The 22,512-nt window shown below is 36.3% G+C and overlaps 1 protein-coding gene, 1 non-coding gene and 2 pseudogenes across 2 annotated transcripts in view; 2 read left to right on the top strand and 2 right to left on the bottom strand.

Moving 5' to 3' along the window:
- KLB (klotho beta) overlaps positions 1-11,907 on the bottom strand; it is a 35,257-nt gene extending 23,350 nt beyond the window's left edge. Inside the window, exon 1 of the mRNA XM_022565783.3 lies at positions 11,104-11,907. Within this exon, the coding sequence (XP_022421491.2) occupies positions 11,104-11,841 (738 nt within the window). The 5' untranslated portion in view covers positions 11,842-11,907. The remainder of the gene's footprint in view (positions 1-11,103) is intronic.
- On the top strand, positions 374-513 carry LOC115801976 (U4 spliceosomal RNA). Its single transcript, XR_004022352.1, has one exon. It is a non-coding gene; the product is annotated as a U4 spliceosomal RNA (small nuclear RNA).
- A 20-nt stretch (positions 11,908-11,927) lies between the features above and the next one.
- Positions 11,928-14,569, bottom strand: LOC149749136 (small ribosomal subunit protein eS24 pseudogene; annotated as a pseudogene).
- A 4,946-nt stretch (positions 14,570-19,515) lies between these two features.
- On the top strand, positions 19,516-21,441 carry LOC111171530 (bifunctional methylenetetrahydrofolate dehydrogenase/cyclohydrolase, mitochondrial pseudogene; annotated as a pseudogene).
- The last annotated feature ends 1,071 nt before the right edge of the window (positions 21,442-22,512 follow it).

Raw genomic sequence — 22,512 nt, 5'->3', positions numbered from 1 at the left:
TTCTCTAGTGTGGCAAGCGGGGGCCACTCTTCATCGCGGTGCGGGGGCTTCTCACTATCGTGGCCTCTCTTGTTGCGGAGCACAGGCTCCAGACTCGCAGGCTCAGTAGTTGTGGCTCACGGGCCCAGTTGCTCCGTGGCATGTGGGATTCTCCCAGACCAGGGCTTGAACCTGTGTCCCCTGCATTAGCAGGCAGATTCTCAACCACTGCGCCACCAGGGAAGCCCCGGCAGGCAGATTCTTAACCATTGTGCCACCAGGGAAGGCCTCAACCCAGGGCTATTATTTTATCCTTTTCTTCACTCTTCATTCATTTATGTTGATTGATTGCTTAAATTCAAGTCTATAAACACTTATTTAACAAACACAAGGTAGCTTTGTGCAGTGGCAGTATCATAGCCAATGAGGTTTATCCGAGGCATGATTATTGCTAATTGAAAATTTTCCTAATACCCTGCCATGAAGACTTGAAATATAGTTGGCATTGGCAATTTTTGAGAGTCTCTATGGAGACTGCTTAAAAAAAAAATGCAAGTCACCTTAGTAACATTTAGAAAAAATATTAACAAGATAGCTCCTGCCTTCAGATGAACTCTGACCTCTAGTAGGAGAGAGAAGTATAGAAATAAGTAGAAGAAAAACAGTATACGTCTACATTTTAATTAATTAGAAATGATAACAAAAGCTTAATGTAGTAATATTCAAATTTGCAAAAAAAATGACTATATGTATATGCTTATATATACATAGAAAAATATTTGGACATTGAACAAGCTGCTAGCAGTTGTTACATCTAGGGTATTGGATTAGGGAGTATGAAAAGAGGAGAGCTTTCCTTTTTAACTTTATGTCTTTCTGTGTTGTTTGAATGTTTTGCAGTAAAAATGCATTATCTTTGAAATTTAAAAAAGTCATGAGAATTGGTTGAAACAGATGGTTTCTGTCAGTGAATTTAATTGCTCTATGCTATTACTCTTCACTTTCTCTGAAGTTCCAAAAATCTCAAAGGAAAAAAAAGAAACTTAAATTAAAAGTTCTGTTATTCTGGATTTCATTATATATTTTTACTCTGGAATAATACGTTGATATTCAAAGGTAGAAGGAGGAGGCGTACAATACACACGTGATTAACATGGAAGAAGAACTGATAACAGTAAACCCAGCTCTTTATTTAAGATTCAGTCACATAATCTGTGGTCAAGATATGATGCTATAAGGAACCAATGAATGGAATCCTCTAAATACTAAAAGATTCTGGTTTTCATCAGCCTTAAGGCTCCCCCAAACAAGTAGCACTATTAGATCACCCAGGAAATCACTTTAATTACTTCTGTGATTCACTGTTTATTGGTTAGTAAGTTAGAAGGTTCTGATCTATTCTCAGCATCCCTCTACTTTTCAGCAAGAGAATTGCTGTTAATGTTCAATAATTTTAATTACTCCTTTTTAACATAGACTATTTTCTAATATTGAGTTTTCTCAGTAAGATTTTTTACATGCAATTAAATGATACATTATAAATACATTATAAACGAGTGTGAAGTTTCCCTCAGTTCATAATTTTGTCATATCTAGCACTGTTTCCACTACTTACAATATTTTCTGTTCTCCAGTTGGGCCTAATTTTCCATGTATGAGAGTGTTCATATCAAATTAAGCTGTTTAAATACGATCATAATGTTATTCTCTGAACATTTATAATTACATTTATTTAAACCTGTTAATCATTCACTGAAGTATAACTTTTTCTACTTAATGATTAGAAACGGTAAATACTGCTCTCTTGAAGGTTATAAAATACCAATTGCCATCTACAAATAGTTTTTTTTTACGTGGCTCTTCTGTCTAACAATGGTATTCTGGTTATTGAAACTTTTTAGCAATTCTTATCCGAAAGCTGTTTTTACCTTTTATTCAAATTTGATTAGGAACATCTATAAGAATACTAGTTTTAACTTGTTTGAACATTATTTCCTATATTTTGTTAGAGGTGTCTTAGATCCTAATGAAGATGAGTTGGGAGAGTAATATAGGTACTACGGGGAGTTCCCTGGTGGCCTAATGGTTAGGATTCTGGGCTTTCACTGCTGTGGCCCGGGTTCAATCCCTGATCAGGGAACTGAGATCCCAAAAGCTGCGTGGCGTGGCAAAAAAAAAAAAAAAAAAAAAAATATATATATATGTATGTATTTGTATATATATATATGTACTATGCATTAGCTAAATAAATGAATGATTGTTTTAACATTTTTAAACTTTAGATGGCATTGCAGAGGACACACGTATGTGATTTCACAGCACTTTAATGGGACACTAAGGTTTTGAGCAAAGAAAAAATAAAATCATGGGGACAAAGGAAAAAACTAATGGTTAATGTATGGGTCAGTGATAAATTGTTCATAGGTTTTGTGGACAAATAAAACATGTAGATAGATTTTTAAAAATAGATCTTTATTGGAGTATAAATGCTTCACAGTACTGTATTAGTTTCTGCTATATAACAAAGCGAATCAGCTGTGTGCATACATATGTCTCCATATCCCCTCCCTCTTGCGTCTCCCTTTCACCCGCCTTATCCCACCCCTCTAGGTCATCGCAAGGCACCGAGATGATCTCCCTGTGCTATGCAGTTGCTTCCCACTAGCTAGCTATTTGACATTTGGTAGTGTATATATGTAGATGCTACTCTCGCTTTGTCCCAGCTTCCCCCTGCCTCCCCGTGTCCTCAAGTCCATTCTCTATGTCTATGTCTTTATTCCTGCCCTGCCACTAGGTTCATCAGTACCATTTTTTTTTTTTTTAGATTCCATATATATGCATTAGCATACGGTATTTGTTTTTCTCTTTCGGACTTACTTCACTCTCTATGACAGACTCCAGGTCCATCCACCTCACTACAAATAACTCAATTTCATTTCTTTTTATGGCTGAGTAATATTCCATCATATATATGCGCTACAACTACCATATGACCCAGCAATCCCACTCCTGGGCATATACCCTGAGAAAACCGTAACTCAAAAAGAATCATGTACCACACTGTTCATTGCAGCACTATTTACAATAGCCAGGACATGGAAGCAACCTAAGTGTCCATTGACAGATGAGTGGATATACATAGATTGTTTTGGTCTTTTTTTTTTTTTTTTTTTTTGCGGTATGAGGGCCTCTCACTGTTGTGGCCTCTCCCGTTGCGGAGCACAGGCTCCAGACGCGCAGGCTCAGCGGCCATGGCTCACGGGCCCAGCTGCTCCGTGGCATGTGGGACCTTCGCGAACCAGGGCACGAACCCGTGTCCCCTGCATCGGCAGGCGGACTCTCAACCACTGCGCCACCAGGGAAGCCCTGTTTTGGTCTTTAAATAGGGAATATGAGTCAAATATCTATTGAGTCTGCATCAACACAAGTGGCTGCAATGGAGTTGTAGGCTGTAAATTGTTTTTCACTGAGGCTAGGTAGCTGATTCATGTCATTAAACCTGCTAGCTTGGATTCGGACAGATGAAATTTAAATTTTGGATCTGACACTTATTATGAGTAAAAAACCCACACTTGTACAGCTTTGTAACCTCAGGCAAATTTCTGTGGGCTTCAGTTTCATCAACTATAAAATGCCTATAAGAATATCTACCTGGCAGGGTTGATGTGAGAATCGAATGAGCTAACATATGTAAAGTACCTAGTACAGTTTCTGACAATACGTTAGGTGTGTGAAAAAAATTCTGCTTAAAATAATAGTTATTAAGAATAGTATGATAGAATGTCAAAAAGTTATCTGTAATAATTGTCTCAAGTCTCCATTTTAAGACTTAAGACCAATCTCTGTCCTTTATGCTCCCCATTTCTGTGTTCTTTTTTGTTTGTTTGCTTGTTTTTGGTGTTGGCGGGGACGTGGTGGAAGGTGGCAAGTAAGTTTGTTTTTAACCTTCTCACTGACAGAAAAGCTTGGGCTAGTTTTTAGCTACAAGATTTAGCAAAAATTAATTTTAATGTACTATTGTCTTGCAACCCATCTTTAATAAGGGAGTTTTTAAAAATTCCTTTTTTTTTCATGGAAAAAACCGTTTCAGACGATCCTTGAAGACTTTGCTTCTGTCTAACCAAGGCAAGCTAAAAATGCTCCAGCTAGAAACTCCATTTCAAAATATTACACTTAGTCTTCAAGATATTGGTAGGGGGGTTGGGCCAAAGAGGTTTAAAAATGACATTTAATCTATTTAAATGTGCCTGTGAAACACTGCAGCCTTCTTGTTCAAGAAAGCAGGGACTTCCCTGGTGGTGCAGTGGTTAAGAATCCGCCTGCCAATGCAGGGGACAAGGGTTTGAGCCCTGGTCTGGGAAGATCCCACATGACGTGGAGCGACTAAGCCCGTGAGCCACAACTACTGAGCCCACGTGCCACAACTACTGAAGCCCGTGCACCTAGAGCCCATGCTCCACAAAAAGAGAAGCCACTGAAATGAGAAGCCCCTGCACTGCAATGAAGAGTAACCCTCCCTGGCTGCAGCTAGAGAAAGCCCACGTGCAGCAATGAAGACCCAATGCGGCCCAAACAATAAGTAAATAAAAAATAAATAAAAAAGAAAAAAGAAAGCAATGGCAGCTGTCTTTTGCCAAAGAAGGCTTAGCTATAAATCATGTGAATGGTGGCTTTTTCACAGCTGTTTTTGCAGTTTTAGCACTAAATTTTGGTTAAGAATTTTGACAGGTCCTTAAGAAGTGTACTATATAAAGATGATTGTTTTCTTTTCTTTTAAAAATACAAAATATTCTCATTAGTTTCTTATGTATTTTTTGCTTTTGTCACAACATGTAAAAATCGAAAAAATGGTATGATGACCCCTCAAAACACACCTCTCAGCTTTAAGGATGATGAACATTCTGCACCTTGTTTTGAGATGGGCTTTCAGTGTAAACTTTTTAATAGAAGCTGGTATACACAGAAATTGATTTGCATGTTCTGAAAAGACTATATGTTTATGCCAGTATCTGGGTTGGTGTGCGTGTGTGTGCATGTGTGTGTGTGTGTGTGTGTGTGTGTCTGAAGTCCACTTTTATTCAATTACAATTTTAAATACTTTCTGGGGCAAGGCAGATCTCCCTTAAATAGAAAATAATTAATATTATTTATTGAACACCTAATACACATGCAGCCGCTTGTGACCTTCTCTGAGGAAATGACGCCAATAAATGCTAAGACAGAGTTCCTCAAAGATGTGGAAAAATAGGGAATAAATCAAGTCTTATCCTAGGCTCAGGAACAAATGGGTGAGGCCTTGACCTAGAGTAGAGTTTCCCAACATTTCTTGTCCTGAAACCCTCTTTCACAGTATTAAGAAATCTCTTGAGCTCCTGAGGAATTTAAAAAATCATTTCATTGTTTGTGTGTGGTATACAAACAAGTGTTGACATATATTTTATTTTATATAAGTCTATTTCTTTAAAGATTGTACTGAAAAGTTTATTTCAAAGAAGTTTAAAATATTCAGAAAATAAAATACTCATATATAAAATACTCATATACATAAACATAAGTATTGGCATTTTCCCATTTAATAAATATTTTTATATTTTTAAAATTATTTTAATTACATAAGAAAAAGCATTTTATGACACATTTTTAAATGACACAATGTGTTTGGTTTTACGACTGAATATATACTAAAATGAAGAATAAAATTTACATATTCAGTGGTCTTTTCCAAGGTTGGTACACCTACCTCTTTTTGTATGGGATATGACATTGGGCATAACAAAGATGAACATTTTTTTATTTTAAATGTTACATATTTATTTTAAGGATATTAGAAAATACTGGTATTTTGTGTATAATAGGATATAAAATTTCCTTTCAAAATAACCATTTTTTTTTTTTTTTTTGGCCACACAGTTTGTGGGTTCCCTGACCAGGGATTGAACTCCGGGACACAGAAGTGAAAGCACTGAATCCTAACTACTAGACCACCAGGGAACTCCCCTCAAAATAACCTTTTTTTTTTTTTTTTTTTTTTTGCGGTACGCGGGACTCTCACTGTTGTAGCCTCTCCCGTTGCGGAGCACAGGCTCCGGACGCGCAGGCTCAGCGGCCATGGCTCACGGGCCCAGCCGCTCCGCGGCATGTGGGATCTTCCCGGACCAGAGCACGAGCCCGTGTCCCCTGCATCGGCAGGCGGACTCTCAACCACTGCGCCACCAGGGAAGCCCCAAAATAAACATTTTTAAAGAAAACTGTTTTAATAAATAATAGTGCATGTGCCTCAAACAAACAAAAAAGCCAGCAAAAAAGCCAGCATGAAGTGATGCACAAAATACCCAAACTTTGTGAAACACAGTGTTATGGCATCAAAAATGGATAAATATTTATATATTTATAATATTGCTTCTATAACATTCTGTTTGAATTCTTGAATTTTGCTCTTAAAAAAGTACAAGCTTTCAAAAAGTAAGTTTACTGTTTTGTTCATAAATAACTATATAAGAGAAATAGTTTGGGGCAACTCTTTCAAGTATTTTACAAATAACACAAACTTAGTAGGAACAGTCTTTATTCCCAAAGTGTGAAAAGCCAAATTAGATACAATCATCAACATTATTTCCTCATTTAACATTTTTAAAAGAGTCGTTTGTTCTCTAAAAACATCCTGATATGGCATAAATTAGAGTCTATGTATGCGACTTACAGGTCTGGTGAAAATCTCCTTGAGTCAATTTTGTAAAACTGAGACAATTTTACATCCCTCATACTGATTCTATTTCAAACTTTTTGTTTTTTATGCTTCATGTCTTTAACCAGTTGCCAATTTATAGGTTTAAGTCAGTGGTTTTCATGGGAGGGAAGGGGGAGAAATTTTGTCCTGCCCCCCCCCCGCCCCCAACTCCAGGAGACATTTGGCAACATCTGGAGACAATTTTGGTTGTTGTAACCCTGTGGAGGAGGGTGCCACTGTCATCTAGGGGATAGAGGCCAGGGATGCTGCTAAACGTCCTGTAATGCACAGGACAACTCACCACAAGAAAGAATTATTTGGCCCAATATGTCAATAGTGCCCAGGTTGAGAAATCCTGGTACTATGTAAACAGTTCACATCTATGAAAGATAATAACTTAAAGCCATGAAATGGTCAGAACTATCATGGAAGCTGGCAGTATTTAGTGGAGTAATAAACTGAATGAGTTACCATCTTATGAGCAATCTCATATCCTCCAACCTCCCTGCATGTTTACTCAGAGGCTCTCAGATATTTCATTTTAAGGAGGAGGGGATGGAATCTATAAATTTCAGTTATTATGCATATTTACTGCTTTAAAAATAGAATAAAAACCGACACCATTATTGTCTTTACTAATGTGAAAACTTGTGGCTCTGCTGCTCTGAGGCACGAGTGCATAGGCCAAACAGGCTAGGATCTGTCTCTGGGGTTTTAAAAACTGAACTTGGGAGAGAGAACTCTCTTCTACAAAGGAGAGAATGAGGAGATACCACAAGAAGAAATGGACATGAGAGACTGAGATAAAGGGCTTCTGAGAGTGTCCTGGTTACTGGGTCCTTTCATCCCTGTGATCTGGTTACAGGAAAATGCACACTTTTGCTTGAGCCAACTTTAATTAGGTTTCTGTCTCTTGCAACCAAGAGTCCTAACTTATAAACACACCACTGGATTAATATAAGCAATATTTCAAGAATTAGCAAGAATGCAATGAAATATGAATTTTGAACTTGAGATTGGTTCTTTGATTACAAGGTTTAAGATAGAAATCCTAAATCACTCATTCCTCAAATCTTAATACCTATCATGTACCTAATATTCTGTGCTACGTGCTGGAAACATAAAACACATGAAAAATAGTCTCTCTTTGCAAAGAACTCTCAGACTACTTGGGGGAGATGGAAAAGTACCATATGAAAAGACTGCTATGATAAAAGCAAGCACATTTTACTGTGGGAGCCCTCAGGAGGGACACTAACCCTAACGAGTCAAGGAGAACTTAGAGCTGGTGACTGCCTAAACTGAGCATTGAAGGACATTAGATGGATAAAGCAGGGAGTAAGGAGGGTGTTCTAGCTAGATAGAGAGTTGGTAGAGGCTGAGTGGAGAGGAATAGTAAGGTAAAATTAAGGCACTCCTAGTCATGCATTATTGTGGAGGGTAGGGTACAAGGGGTCGGCATTAGTGATGGGGACGGGAGAGGGATGGGGATGGCCAGGAAGGAGGGAATGGAGGCTGGGGTTGTGTCTTGAAGATCTTGATGAAAACTTGGGACTTTATCCCTAAAACTTTGGGAAGCCACTAATGGATTTTATGCAAGGGAGTGACATGATGCTTGGTAGAAATGTCACTCTGTAAATGGAGGTAATAATAGGTACCTGGCAAGGTTGTTATAAAGATTATAGATAATCTATAAAGCTATGATTACAGTGCTTAGAGACGGTTAAGGCCAAAAAAGTCACCCTCTTTCTGTTCCAAATATTGTAAAAAACTCAGAGTGGAGCATCTATTAGTAGGGGTGGTTATGGTAAATTTCTACCTGAAAGACTTGCTCTAGGTGCCACCAAGTCCACATAAAGTGGAGTCTAGATTCCAGGTCAGTCTTAGGACTGCCTAGACCATTTAGGTTTCCTGCAAACCAGGACATTTCAGACTGAGTTGGCGTTTTCAGCATCATCCTGGAGCTAGAAACATTGCAATAGGTACTGTGAAATCTTTTCAATATCTGAGGATTGGGGAATAAAGTGGTCTATAAACCACCCATGAATTTAGTTTTATATTAGTTTTTTTAACTCAATAAATATTCTTGGACAGAAAGCTAGTCCTAAAGAATGCTTCTTCTGGGTCACAAGGTGACATAATAAGGAAGAAATACTTCATCGCAACATAAAATATCAAATTAATCTTTTCTATGTTAGAAGGAGGACAGAGAGGGAGCAAGTGAGCAAATCTAGTTCACCTCAGGCCGCCAGACTATTGCAAGATTTCTCTCTGGTGCTGTAAGCCACTGGGTTATACAGCAGAGTTCACTTTCTAACTAATTACAAGGGACCCCTCATGCTCCTTCTGTAGGTTTGTGATTTAGAAACTTTAAAGGGATGAAAGAAATTATTTGGAAAACATAATAATTTAAAAATGTAATCCATCAATTTAAAACTATAAAATTTATCTTACTATCAGAGGGTGTTAATCTTGTGTTAGAGGCAGAGTTTATCTTAAATTAGAGGGAAATGAAAAACATCTGAAAATATAGCTTTGATAGGATAGGTTTGGAAGCAGTATCTATTTGTTAGTTATAACTTTTTCTTGTGTATTTTTATCAGTCAGTTTTTAAGGCTTTAAATGAATCACTGAAACATATTCTTCATGATAATTCTAATTATTAACATTTTTCCAGGTAACCAAAAACTTTTTAACAATTTAGAATATTTTTCTTTACACAAAAGTTGAATAAGCATATATGTGCATGTATTTGCATAGATAACTTTAAAAAGACTATATAAAATACTACTAATACTAGTTTTCTTGAGGTTGGGATTATCAGGTGGAGAGGGAGGGAGAAATTTAACCTTTTCATTGTGTACCCTTTGGTACAATCTGATGTTTCTCAGTTTACACAAGCATGTATTGTTTTAATAATTGAAAGAACTAAATAAAAGGAATATTTTTTCTAAAATATATATCATAACCTTCATAGTTAATAGCTGTAATTTTTCTCCCCTTGAGGCCTATTTGCCAAATCACAGTATACCCACATATTAATAATATGTTCTATATACAGCTGTATTCAAAGCTATGTAAATGACCTTGAGATTGTAATGCAATCTGTTAACTGCAAGGGCAGATGTGACTGAACCATAGTGCAATGCACACGTGTAATAAACCAGAAAGTTCAAAAAGAAAAGAAGGATTAACATATTTTGTATGTGCAAATTTAGACATGGAGTAATTTTATGTTCCTATACATTTTTCTGTTTCTATATATTTAACATTTGATTATTAAAAAATCAAATTACGTCTCGTAGCACATTATGAAACCCTACTAGTAAAGCTTTTTTCATTTTCAAAAGGTAGCAGGTGTCCAGGGTAATTTATTTTTCCCAAGCAAACCATTTAGCTCAAAAAGTGAAGTCTGATTCTAGATATTAGCCTCAATGTGAGATGAAATCTCTTGAAAATTCCTGAAAGATTGCTCTTTTAAAAATATTCTTAATAGAGGCATCCAATGTTTACTAATGTTGTAATTTATAAATTCCATGTTGACAACAGCTCATTTTACTCTGTAAACTTGGGCAAGTTATTTAATCTGACTAAGCTTCAGTTTGCTCATCTTTAAAATGGGGATAATAATAGGACCCAGTTCATAAGGTTATCATGAAGATTAAATGTGATAATGCATGTAATATGCTTAATGTCATCTGTGGTAAATAGTAAGCACTCAATAAATATTAGCTATTATTTTGCTTACATTTTCATTATTGTTTTAATCATGTTAGCATTTCCCAGCATAAACTCTAGCTTTTGAAATATGCTCCTTTAAAACACTTAAAGCATATTCTTCCCACTTTTTATGCTATTAGTTTAATTTTAGCTCCTAGAACAAATAATCTCATCTTTCCTGCCATGTAATACAAATAAAACCAACTGTGAAATACATTTATTTCAATTCCTGCATTTAATATGTATCATCAGTTAGCTAACATTTATTTAGCTCACTATTTCTAAATATCACTAAGAATAGCAAGGCTAACAACAAATACATATTTGAAATTGTCATGCCTTAACATAAAATTCTGAAATTTTTGCATGTGGTCAGAAAAGGGTTTCAACAATTAAATTTATAAAGGACTGGTTTTCCACAGAATGAAAGTAAACTCACATTCTCATTGCTCTGATGCAATATTTAAGGAAAATAATTGGATTAATATATTAATAATAGCTTAGATAGATAAAACATACACTAAGAATGAAATTTGAGGATAGAACTTGTGAATTAGACTAAAATTAATTGAGTTGATTTCAATAAAGTTATTTAAATGGAAGATACATTTCTTAGAGTTTCTTTTAAACTCCTGCTCTTTATCCTCTGAAGCTATAATAAGTCAGATGTACAGTACCTTGATCAGGTTGTGTCCCACAGTGTAGACAGCTGCTAAATTTCCCTTCTCTCCAGGGGCATGGATACCTGTCCCATACCCATGCCAAGCGACTAGATATGGGTTGTGAATTGTAATCCAATATTTGACTCGGTCCCCAAACGTCTGGAAGCAGTATGTGGCATAGTCATTGAAGATATCTATTATGGTTTCATTTTTCCACCCCCCATATTTTTCTTGCAGCGCCAAAGGCAAATCCCAGTGGTATAAAGTAACTATAGGTTCAACGTTTCTAAGTACCAGAGCGTTGAGAAGAGTATTATAGTACTCGAGACCTTTTGCGTTAGCAGCTGATACTGTTCCATTGGGGAAAAGCCTTGGCCAGGAAATTGAAAACTGATAAAAAGAAACGCCTAAAAAATCCAGGGCTGATAAGTCTTTTTCCAGAAAAATGTAACTGTCACTGGAACTATTTGTGCCGTTGACATTTTTAAGGTGTGTATGGATGAAATGATCCCATATAGAGGGTCCTTTTCCGTCTGTCTTCCAATTCCCTTCCACTTGAAATGCTCCAGTCCCAGCACCCCAGAAAAAGTTTTTAGGAAAAGTGTCATAGAGAAACAGCTGACTTTCATTTACCGGACTAAAATTAGGATTTTTAGACCATATATCTCTTCCGTCTCCAGAGAATCCAGTAACAGCTCGAAGGAGAATAAATGCTGACAGGATGACAGATCTTTGCAGTCCCCCGCTGGACATTGTTTTCCTATAGCGTATGTTTCTTTCATCGGTGCTGAAGAAAATCCATTCATTCCCTGGAGATCATGCCGCACAGCCTGGCTTCATTTGCCACTAGCTGCTCGACTGTCTTATCAACGCTTCAGTAAAAAAGCTTGTGATTGTAAAGCTCTGTCAATGATTAGCTTGAACTGTGAGACTTAGGATGGGTCATGGAGAGCAACGTAATTTGAGGGAGGGGGCTCTATTACACTCACCAACACGTCACCTTCTCTCTTATTATTGGAAAAATTAGATGGAAATGCATGTGACAATAGTTCCAATGTGTAACAAACACACATCAACAGTGAATAAAATGCCATAGTTTCTTTGTAGCCTTTCATATGGATCCAAATCTTTTCTGAATGTTTTGGACATTATTGAGCAAAGTGTATACCTTTTCTATTTTTATAGTTTTTGAGTGGTAATTTTATTTTTCACATTTCAGGAAAAACAATCTTATGGACAAATAAATAGTATTCCTACATGCCCAAAATAAAGAATTAAAAAACATAAGATATTACACTTCCACGAAAATTACAACACATCTAAGAATAATCTTATTAAATGCTATCTATTTTAAGAAAATTATAAAAATGTCTTTATAAATTAAAAAAAGATGAATGAAGAAATATATAACACTGAAACATTGAATAATTGTTTGGGTGGAAGCATTGAGTCATTTCCAATTTAATTTATACATTTAATGCACTTTTAACCAAAGTCCTCTAATCCCAAATTTTAGTTCAACAAAATTATTGTGGAGGTTCACTTAAAGAATAAATAGGCAATCATTAAAAAAAAAAACTGAAAAAGAAAATAGTGAAGCTGTTTACTACCTTCAGATATAAAAACATTAAAAAACAATTTAAAGAGCATTGTCTGCAAAAAGAATAAATAAAAAGAAATATTACAGAATCTATAGCCTCCAAATAACCTTGAAAATAGTTAAAGTTTTAAATATTTGAAGCATCACATACTAATGAGAGGCAGAGTGGTTAATAGTTTGGCCCCTGGAATTAGACTGCCAGTCATACAGCTATGTGACTGGGGACAAGTTCTTTCACCTTTCTGCTCCTCAGTTTCCTCTCATGTAAGATAAGGCATAATAATAGTATCAAATGCCTGAATTATTGTGAGGATTAAATGAGTTAATACATGTAAAGCACTTCGAGCAGATACTGACACATACATAGTAAGTGCTCAGTGAACATTACTTATTTTTATGTGAAAGGTAAGGATTATTCAGGAAGTGACGCTAGGATTTAGCATAAGAGACGCTAAGTTCTGGCTCCTGCCTACATTTTTAGCTTCATTTCTCATCCATTAACCACAAGTAACCCCCTTCCCTGCAGTTATAACAAATAACTTCTAAATAGCTGTGCACACATTGATCAATCCCATCCCTGTGCCTTGGTACGTGTGCTCTCTGCTCTCTGCATAGGATGTGTTCTCCCCCCTTCAACTAGCTCATGTCTACCTGTTTTTCAAAACTTCAGTACCTCCTCTGGAAAGCCTTTTTGACTCCCCAGTTTGATTTTATTTATTTTAAAATTTAGATTAAAAAATTTTTTTAGTTTATCAGTCCTCTTGTGAAAAATCTTCACAATCGCTGCAGATAAAGTCACTGCAGAATCTACTCCACCTGTGTCCAATCTCCAGCTCACATTATGCCAGTGTTAACATTGGCCTTACAGTCTCCTGACTTTTCTTCATTCTGTTCTTGCATTCCTTTTGCTTGAGGTATGCTTCTTCTTATACAGGCCACGTCTGGCAAGTCTATGTCTGCGTTCATTTTTTTGGGTGTAATCTAAGTAACTGTAAATCAGCTGTCTTGTTACCACCAAAATAGGTTCTGAATCCAAATACAAAGATGACATCTGGTGTGGTCTTGTACATTTTAGCTAGTTTTTCTCGAATTTCTGTCTTAGGTACTGTTGTGTTCCCAGGAAGAAGGACGTCAGTGACCAGTTGTTTCTGCTGAAGTAGTCATTTGGTTATGAACTTCCTGGTCCAGATAGTTACAGTGTCATTCATGATGGCAGTTGATCCTCAGGCAGCCACAGGGAGTGAAAAAAGCCAGTTTGATATGATTTAGATGGATATTCTCTGTGTCCCCATGGCAGCCCATGCTTTTGCTGTTTTGACACTTAACATACAATACATTTATTTGTATCCTCTGTTTGACTGTCATCTCTCTCTCTTTTAAAAATAAGGACCGTTACTGTTTGGTTCCCTGTTGAATAACTGGGGCCTAAAGTATATGTTGAATGAAGGAATGTACCTATGGTATACTATGTATACCTCTATCACTGTATTTATCACATAATCTGGGAATTCTTTGTCTCCCTTACTAGACTGTAAGAATATCTCTTATCTAAAATTTTATCATCGCTTATCAGAGTAAATGCTTAATCACTGTCTGTTAAGTGAATGGAGTTGATGCAGTTAATTCCCTATTTTATTTGTTTGTTTGTTTTTTTTTTTGTGGTACGCAGGCCTCTCACTGGTGTGGCCTCTCCCGTTGCGGAGCACAGGCTCCGGACGCGCAGGCTCAGCGGCCATGGCTCACGGGCCCAGCCACTCCGCGGCATGTGGGATCTTCCCGGACCGGGGCATGAACCCGTGTCCCCTGCATTGGCAGGCGGACCCTCAACCACTGCGCCACCAGGGAAGCCCAATTACCTATTTTAAAATAAAAATTTTCCAGGTTTGGGACTTCCCTGGTGGTCCAGTGGCTAAGACTCCACACATCCACTGCAGGGGGTGCAGATTTGATCCCTGCTCGGGGGACTAAGATCCCGCATGCTGTGTGGCGCGCCAAAAAAAAAAATTTCTAGGTTTATTGAGATTTAATTGACGTATAACATCGTTTTAGTTTAAGGTATACAACATAATGATTTGATATATATGTATATATTATGAAATGATTATTAAAAATAAAAAAATTTAATGTAATAATTTGAACCCTCATAAATATATTTATTTCAAAAATATATAGCCACAGACATTTAAGATGGTAAATTTTATGTAATGTGTATTTTACCACAATTAAAAAAAAGTATACATATATAGGGAATTCCTTGGCAGTCCAGTGGTTAGGACTCTACTTTCACTGCTGAGGGCCCAGGTTCAATCCCTGGATGGGGAAATAAGATCCCACAAGCCATGTGGCACAGCCAGAAAAAAAAAAAAAAAAAAAAAATATATATATATATATAGAGAGAGAGAGAGAGAGAGAGAGAGTAAGAGAGAGCCACCGAACTCTAGAAGAAAACAGAAATAAATATGAAATTATATAAATATATATTTTGTATAATCTTATGTATATATGATCACATATAATTTATAATTAAAATATTTGAAAAAATAAAAATTGGAAGACTAATAACAAACTTGAAAAATGAGCAGATATAGAAAGAAAATGGGCAACTTTTTGTTATATAAGTATTTCATTGCAAATCAATAAGAAAAATACTCTAAATCAAATAAATGGGCAAACAACATGAATGAAAAATATACAAAGAGGACTGTGTAGCTAATGAAAAAAATTTAAATGACCAATAATTAAGAACACATACAGGGGCTTCCCCGGGGCTTCCCCGGGGCTTCCCCAGGGCTTCCCCAGTGGCACAGTGGTTGAGAATCCATCTGCCAATGCAGGGAACACGGGTTCGATCCCTGGCCCGGGAAGATCCCACATGCCGTGGAGCAACTAAGCTCGTATCCCACCACTACTGAGCCTGTGTTCTAGAGCCCGTGAGCCACAACTATTGAGCCTGCGTGCCGCAACTACTGAAGCCCGCGCGCCTAGAGCCCATGCTCCACAATGAGAGAAGCCACTGCAATGAGAAGCCCGCACACTGCAACGAAGAGTAGCCCCCGCTCGCCGCAACTAGAGAAAGCCTGCGTGCAGCAATGAAGACCCAACACAGCCAAAAATAAAAACAACAACAACAAAAAAAACTATATAATATTTTCTTTTATAAAATTAGCAAAAATAAATATAAGTAATGAAAATCAGTGTTGATGAGATTGTAGGACATTGCTGCTTAGAATATAAATTTGTACAATATTCATGGAAAGCAATTTTTCAATATATCATGAACCTTAGATTTTTGTCATATCTTTTAATCTAATAACTTCAGAAATGTATCATACTAAGTTATTACAAATATATAAAATGCTATATGTGCAAATATTTTTATAGCAGCATTATTTATGACAGAAGGAAATTAAAAATAATTTAAGGATTTATTCATAAGAGAATAATTACCTAAAGCATGAAATATTCATTTGGTGAAATGTTGTAGAGTCATTAACATTTTCAAAGAATATATAGTAACATTAAAATGTTGAAGATAAAAAACTAACTGAAAAAATCCAGATAATAAATTGAATAATAGTATGATTATAATGATGTAATAAAAGCTATAACGAATACATAGAATTATAAGAAAATACCCACATTTTACCATATTGTGTTTGGATGGTGAAAAATAGGTTATAATTATTTCCTTTATTTTATATATTAAAATTTTTTACTTTTGATAACAAAAATGAACATAAAAAAGTCAATATTAGATATAAAACTTTATTGATGAGAAATTAGATAGTTTCCTGCTAAGATTAGGAACAAAGCAAGGATTTCTACTCTCACCACTTCTGTTCAACGTCATACCAGAAGTCCTAGCTAATGTAATAAGACAAGAAAAGGAAATAAAAATTATTATTTTTATAAATCGGGAAGCAAGAAATAAGACTGTCTTTGTAGATGATGATCATTGTCAATGTAAGAAATCCCAAAGAGTTAACCAAAAAAAAAAAAAATTCTGGAACTAGTGAGCAACTATATCAAGGTTGTAAAGTACAATTTAATATACAAAAATCAATTGTTTTCTTATTTACCAGCAGTGGACAATTGGAATTTGAAATTAAAAAGATAATACCATTTACATTAGCACCAAATAAAGTTAAATACTTAGGTATAAATCTAACAAAATATGTGCAAGATCTATATGAGGAAAATTACAAAACTCTGATGAAAGAAATCAGAAAGATCTAAATAAATGGAGAGAGATTCCATGTACATGGATAGGAAAATTAAATATTATCAAGATGTGAGTTCTCTGTAACTTGATCTATAGATTCAATGCAATCCCTAAAAATCCCAGCCAGTTATTTTTATGGATATTGACAAATTGATCCTAAAGTTTATATAGAAAGGCAAAAGGCCCAGAATAGTCAACATATTATTGAAGGACAATCCAGGGACTGATGATACTTGACTTTAAGACTTTCTCTAGGGACTTCCCTGGTGGTCCAGTGAGTAAGACTCTGCGCTGCCAATGCAGGGGGCCCGAATTTGACCCCTGGTCAGAGAACTAGTTCCCACATGCCTGCCACAACTAAGAGTTTGCATGCCACAGCTAAAGGTCCCACATGCCACAACGAGGATCCTGTGTACCACAACTAAGACCTGGCACAGCCAAAATAAATAAATAAATATTTTTTTTAAAAAAGACTTTCTCTTAAGCTACAGCAATCAAGACAGTGTGGTACTAGCAAAAGATACACAGAGAAATGGTACAAAATAGAGAGCCCAGAAATACACCCCCATAAATATGGTCAGTTGATCTTTGACAGAGGAGCAAAAGAAATTCAATGGAGTAAGGATAGCCTTTTCAACAAGTGTTGCTGGAACAACTGGACACCCACTTGCAAAAAAATGAATCTAGTTAAAGACCTTACACACTTCACAAAAATTAACTCAAAGTGAATCACAGACCTAAATATAAAGTGAAAAACTGTAAAACTTCTAGAAGATAACATAGAAGAAAACCTAGGAGACCTTGGGTTTGACAATGACTTGTTAGATATAACACCAAAAACATGACCCAACAAAGAAAAAAATTGACAAGTTGAATTTCATTTAAAACAAAACAAAACAAAACAAACAAAAAACCAAAAAACCAAAAGCTTCTGCTCTGCAAAAGACATTGTTAAGAGAATGAAAAGATTATCCACACATTAGGAGAAAATCTGTGCAAAACAGATAAACATCAATAAAGCACTAGTATCCAAAATGTACAAAGAATGCTAAAACTCAACAAAAACAATAATAAAAAATCCAATTAAAAGGATGCAAAAAACCTGAACAAACATCTCAGCAAAGAAAATATACAGATGGCAAATAAGTATATGAAAAGATACTCTGCATTATATGTCATTAGGGAATTGCAAATTAAAACAATGAGACACTGGTACATACCTATTAGAATGGTCAAAATCCAAAACACTGACAATACCAAATGCTGGCAAGGTTGTGGAGCAACAGAAACTCTTATTTATTGTTGGTGGGAATGCAAAAACTTATGGACGATTTGGAAGGCAGCTTGGAAATTTCTTACAAAACTACTTATAAGTTTCTTACAAAACATACTCTTATCACACTATCCAGCAATCATACTCCTTGGTATTTCCCCAAATGAACTGAAAATTTATGTCTACACAAAAACCTGCACATGAATGTGTGTAGAAACTTTATTCATAATTGCCAAAACTTGGAAGCAACCAACATGTCATTTAATAGGTGAGTGGATAAACAAAGCTGTGTAATATCCATACAATGGAATATTATTCAGTGATAAGAAGAAATGAGGTATTAAGCCAGGAAAAGACATGGAGGAGCCTTAAATGTACATTACTAAGTGAAAGAAACCAATCTGAAAAAGCTACATACTGTATGATTCAAACTATAATATATGTTAAGCTGTAAAAAGATCAGTGGTCCCCAAATACTGGGGAGAGGAAGGGATGAATAGGTGGATCACAGGGGATTTTTAGGGCAGTGAAAGGAATATTTTCTAGGATACTGTACTTCCCTGGTGGCACAATGGTTAAAAATCCACCTGCCAATGCAAGAGACATGGGTTCGAGCCCTGGTTCAGGAAGATCCCTCACGCCACGGAGGAACTAAGCCCATGTGCCACAACTACTGAGCCTGAGCTCTAGAGTCTGTGAGCCACAGCTACTGAGCCTGTGTGCCACAGCTAAGCCCATGTGCCTAGAGCCTGTGCTCCACAACAAGAGAAGCCACCACAATGAGGAGACCGTGCACTGCAAGGAAGAGTAACCCCGCTCGACACAACTAGAGATAGCCCACGTGCAGCAACGAAGACCCAACGCAGCCAAAATAAATAAATAAATAAATTAATTAATTAATTTTTAAAAAAAGAGTGAACCCTAATGTAAACTATGAACTTTAGTTAGTAATATATCAATATTGGCTTACCAATTATAACAAATATACCACACTAATGCAAGATGTTAAAAATAGGGGAAATGTGCGGGGAGGGAGTGATGGAGTGTATGGAAGCTATAATTGCTCAATAAAAGTCTTTTAATTAAAAAAAGTTAATTGACAAAGGGAAGTTTTGAAATGTGTACTGAGTATTTTTTAAAATTTATTTTTATTTAACTATAGTTGATTTACAATATTGTGTTAGTTTCAGGTGTACAGCTTCAAATTCTTTTCCATTATAGATTATTACAAGATATTGAATATAGTTTCCTGTGCTAAAAAGTAAATCTTTGTTATCTATTTTATATACAGTGGTATGTATCTGTTAATCCCTTACTCCTAATTTATCCCACCCCTTCCCCTTTCTATTTGGTAACCATAGGTTTGTTTTCTATGTTTGTGAGTCTGTTTCTGTTTTGTAAATAAGTTCATTTGTGTCATATTTTAGACTCCACAAATAAGTGATATCATATGGTATTTGTCTTTCTCTTTCTGACTTACTTTACTTAGCATGATAATCTCTAGGTCCATCTATGTTTCTGCAAATGGTAGGGTTTCATTCTTTTTTTATGGCTGAGTAATATTCCATTATATATATATTATAGTATATATTACTATATATATTATACATACTACATACATAGTATGTAATATATATATTATATATATAATGGAATATATATATCACATCTTCTTTCTCCATTCATCTGTTGATGGGGCACTTAGGTTGCTTCAATGTCTTGGCTTTTTTTCTTTTTCTTTTTTTAAAGAATGCAAGAGAGGGCGCTGGCCATGGCTGCAGCATCCCTTGTATCCACTTTGGCCACCCTGCTGCTCCAGCCCGGCACAGAGCTGTTGCCTCCACCATCGCCCCTTCCAGCAATCAGCAGTCCGAAATGAAGCTGTTGTCATTGCTGGAAGGAAACTTGCCAAGCAGATCAAGCAGGAAGTGCAGCAGGAGCTGGAAGTATGGGTGGTGTCAGGCAACAAAGGACCGCACATGAGCGCAGTTTTGGTTGGCAAGAATCCCGCAAGTCACTCCTCTGTCCTCCACAAAACCAGAGTAGCTGCCGATGTGGGAATCAACCGTGAGACAATTGTGAAACCAGCTTCAATTTCAGAGGAAGAACTGTTGAATTTAATCAATAAACTAAATAACGATGATAATGTAGATGGCTTCCTCGTTCAGCTGCCTCTTCCAGAGCACATTGATGAGAGAAAGATCTGCAATGCTGTTTCTCCAGACAAAGATGGTGATGGCTTTCATGTAATTAACATAGGGCGAATGTGTTTGGACCAGAATTCCATGTTACCAGCTACTCCATGGGGTGTGTAGGAAATAATTAAGCAAACTGGCATTCCAACCCTAGGGAAGAATGTGGGTGTGGATGGAAGGTTAAAAAATGTTGGAGTGCCCATTGCAGTGTTACTACACACCGGAGGGGCACACGAACATCCTGGAGGTGATGCTGCTGTCATAATTTCTCATCCATACACTCCCAAGGAGCAGCTGAAGAAACATACAGCTCTTGCAGATATTGTCGTCTCCGCTGCAGGCATTCCAAATCTGATCACAGCCAATATGATCAAGGAAGGAGCAGCTGTCATTGATGTGGGAATACATAGAATTCAAGATCCCATAACTGCTAAACCCAAGTTGGTTGGAGATGTGGATTTTGAAGGAGTCAGGAAGAAAGCCGGTTACATCACTCCAGTCCCTGGGGGGGTGTTGGTCCCATGACAGTGGCAATGCTAATGAGGAATACCATTACTTCTGCAAAAAAAGTGCTGAGGCTTGAAGAGCGGGAAGTACTGAAGTCTAAGGAGCTTGGAGTAGCAAGTAATTAACTATTGTGTCTTCTGTGTCATGCACAGCACTCCAAGCTAGTTCATGAGGAAAACCAGGCCGATAGAAATGCAATATTTATTCTACTTAAATGGTTTAAAACAATGCTTTGTATTTATTTGTAAGCTTAAATGGGTGGGTATTTGCACACATAGTTCTGCAGTTATCCACCAGGGAGCACGCCGCTATCGTGCAGGATCGTGCGATCCAGCCAAGAGAAGCCATTAACCTACTGATTAACAGGGGGACACTGTCACATTGAGAAAGGCTGCCTAACTTTGTCAAGCCACTTCAGTTAAAATTTGTCTTTTTTAGGAGGGCAGCTATGCTCACTATACCACCAACGCTGCACAAATTGGTCTTTTCTACAATTGCATTTCCCAAGTGCTATTCCAATAATGAGTTGATGCTCACTTTAGGTTCCAAACCTCTTGAGTTCAACTGGTCAAGCCAAAGGAAAAATGTTGCAAGAGAAAATTAGGGAAAAGGTAAAAAGAAAGAAATGATGGTAATTGAGTGGAAAAAAAATTACCCTAATTTAATATATGTATTGATTGATAGCCAGAAGAAAAACTACATGTTAATAGTCTCCTAAGCTGTCATTTTGTAGCTTAGTCATTAGGAAAATGTTTGGGGTTGTTTCATTTGCTATTAGACCTCGTTTTATGTTCGTTACCGTTCCTGAGGTCTCCCCATTTTAGTTTTCTAGGATTGACAGTCTTATTTTATAAATTAGTCATGTGTGTTGTCATACTTGACTTTCCTACATCCTTCAACTTCATTGTCAAAGTTTTATACTGGTGGGGGTGTCTGTATGGTTTCTTTAGTGTATCTTGAAACCTGTATTTGGACAACGTAACTTGGGCTTGATGATCATTAGGGCAGCTCGTATAAGTATGCAACTTACTTTTCCACCAAAGAACTGTCAACAGCTACCAGCTTTTCTCTGATGCACCTGTTGGCTTTCCTCGATTGATTTCTGAGAACTTGAGTTAATACTGAATTTAATCAGAATTTCTGATTGAAGGACTTTTTGCTTCATTTTGTTTTTTTAAATAAAACACTCTGACCGGTATAGAATAATAATAAAAAAAGAATCAAAGAAAAAACACATATGAAGAAATTTTATGATGACAATGACTTAATACTGAGATTAAAAATTTCTAAATATTTATGAAAACAGACTATGAATTCATGAAGTATTTATCATGACTTAGTGAATCAGGATAGGGCATCATCTTTCCTAAACAATTATCAAATATTTATTCAATATTTTACTCATAAAATGACCCGTCTTAGGTCCTAGGAGAGAACAATATATATGTCCCTGCCCTCAAAGAGTATACAGTTTAGTCAAGGAAAAAACATAATAAAAACCATAAAATGTCTAAGAATATAAATAATGTCTGCCAAGTACCAGGTTAAGTGGGACAGATATACACACTCTAGGAATTCTACATTCAAAACATCACTTCATAATGCTTTGTACAAATGACAGAATTTT

The sequence above is a fragment of the Delphinapterus leucas genome, chromosome 5, assembly GCF_059928025.1.
Source record: "Delphinapterus leucas isolate spDelLeu-1000000601 "Yukka" chromosome 5, BTC_Dleu_Yukka2, whole genome shotgun sequence".
NCBI lineage: Eukaryota > Metazoa > Chordata > Mammalia > Artiodactyla > Monodontidae > Delphinapterus > Delphinapterus leucas.
The sequence above is the reverse complement of the archived record's forward strand: the minus strand, read 5'-3'. Positions and strand labels throughout refer to the sequence as shown.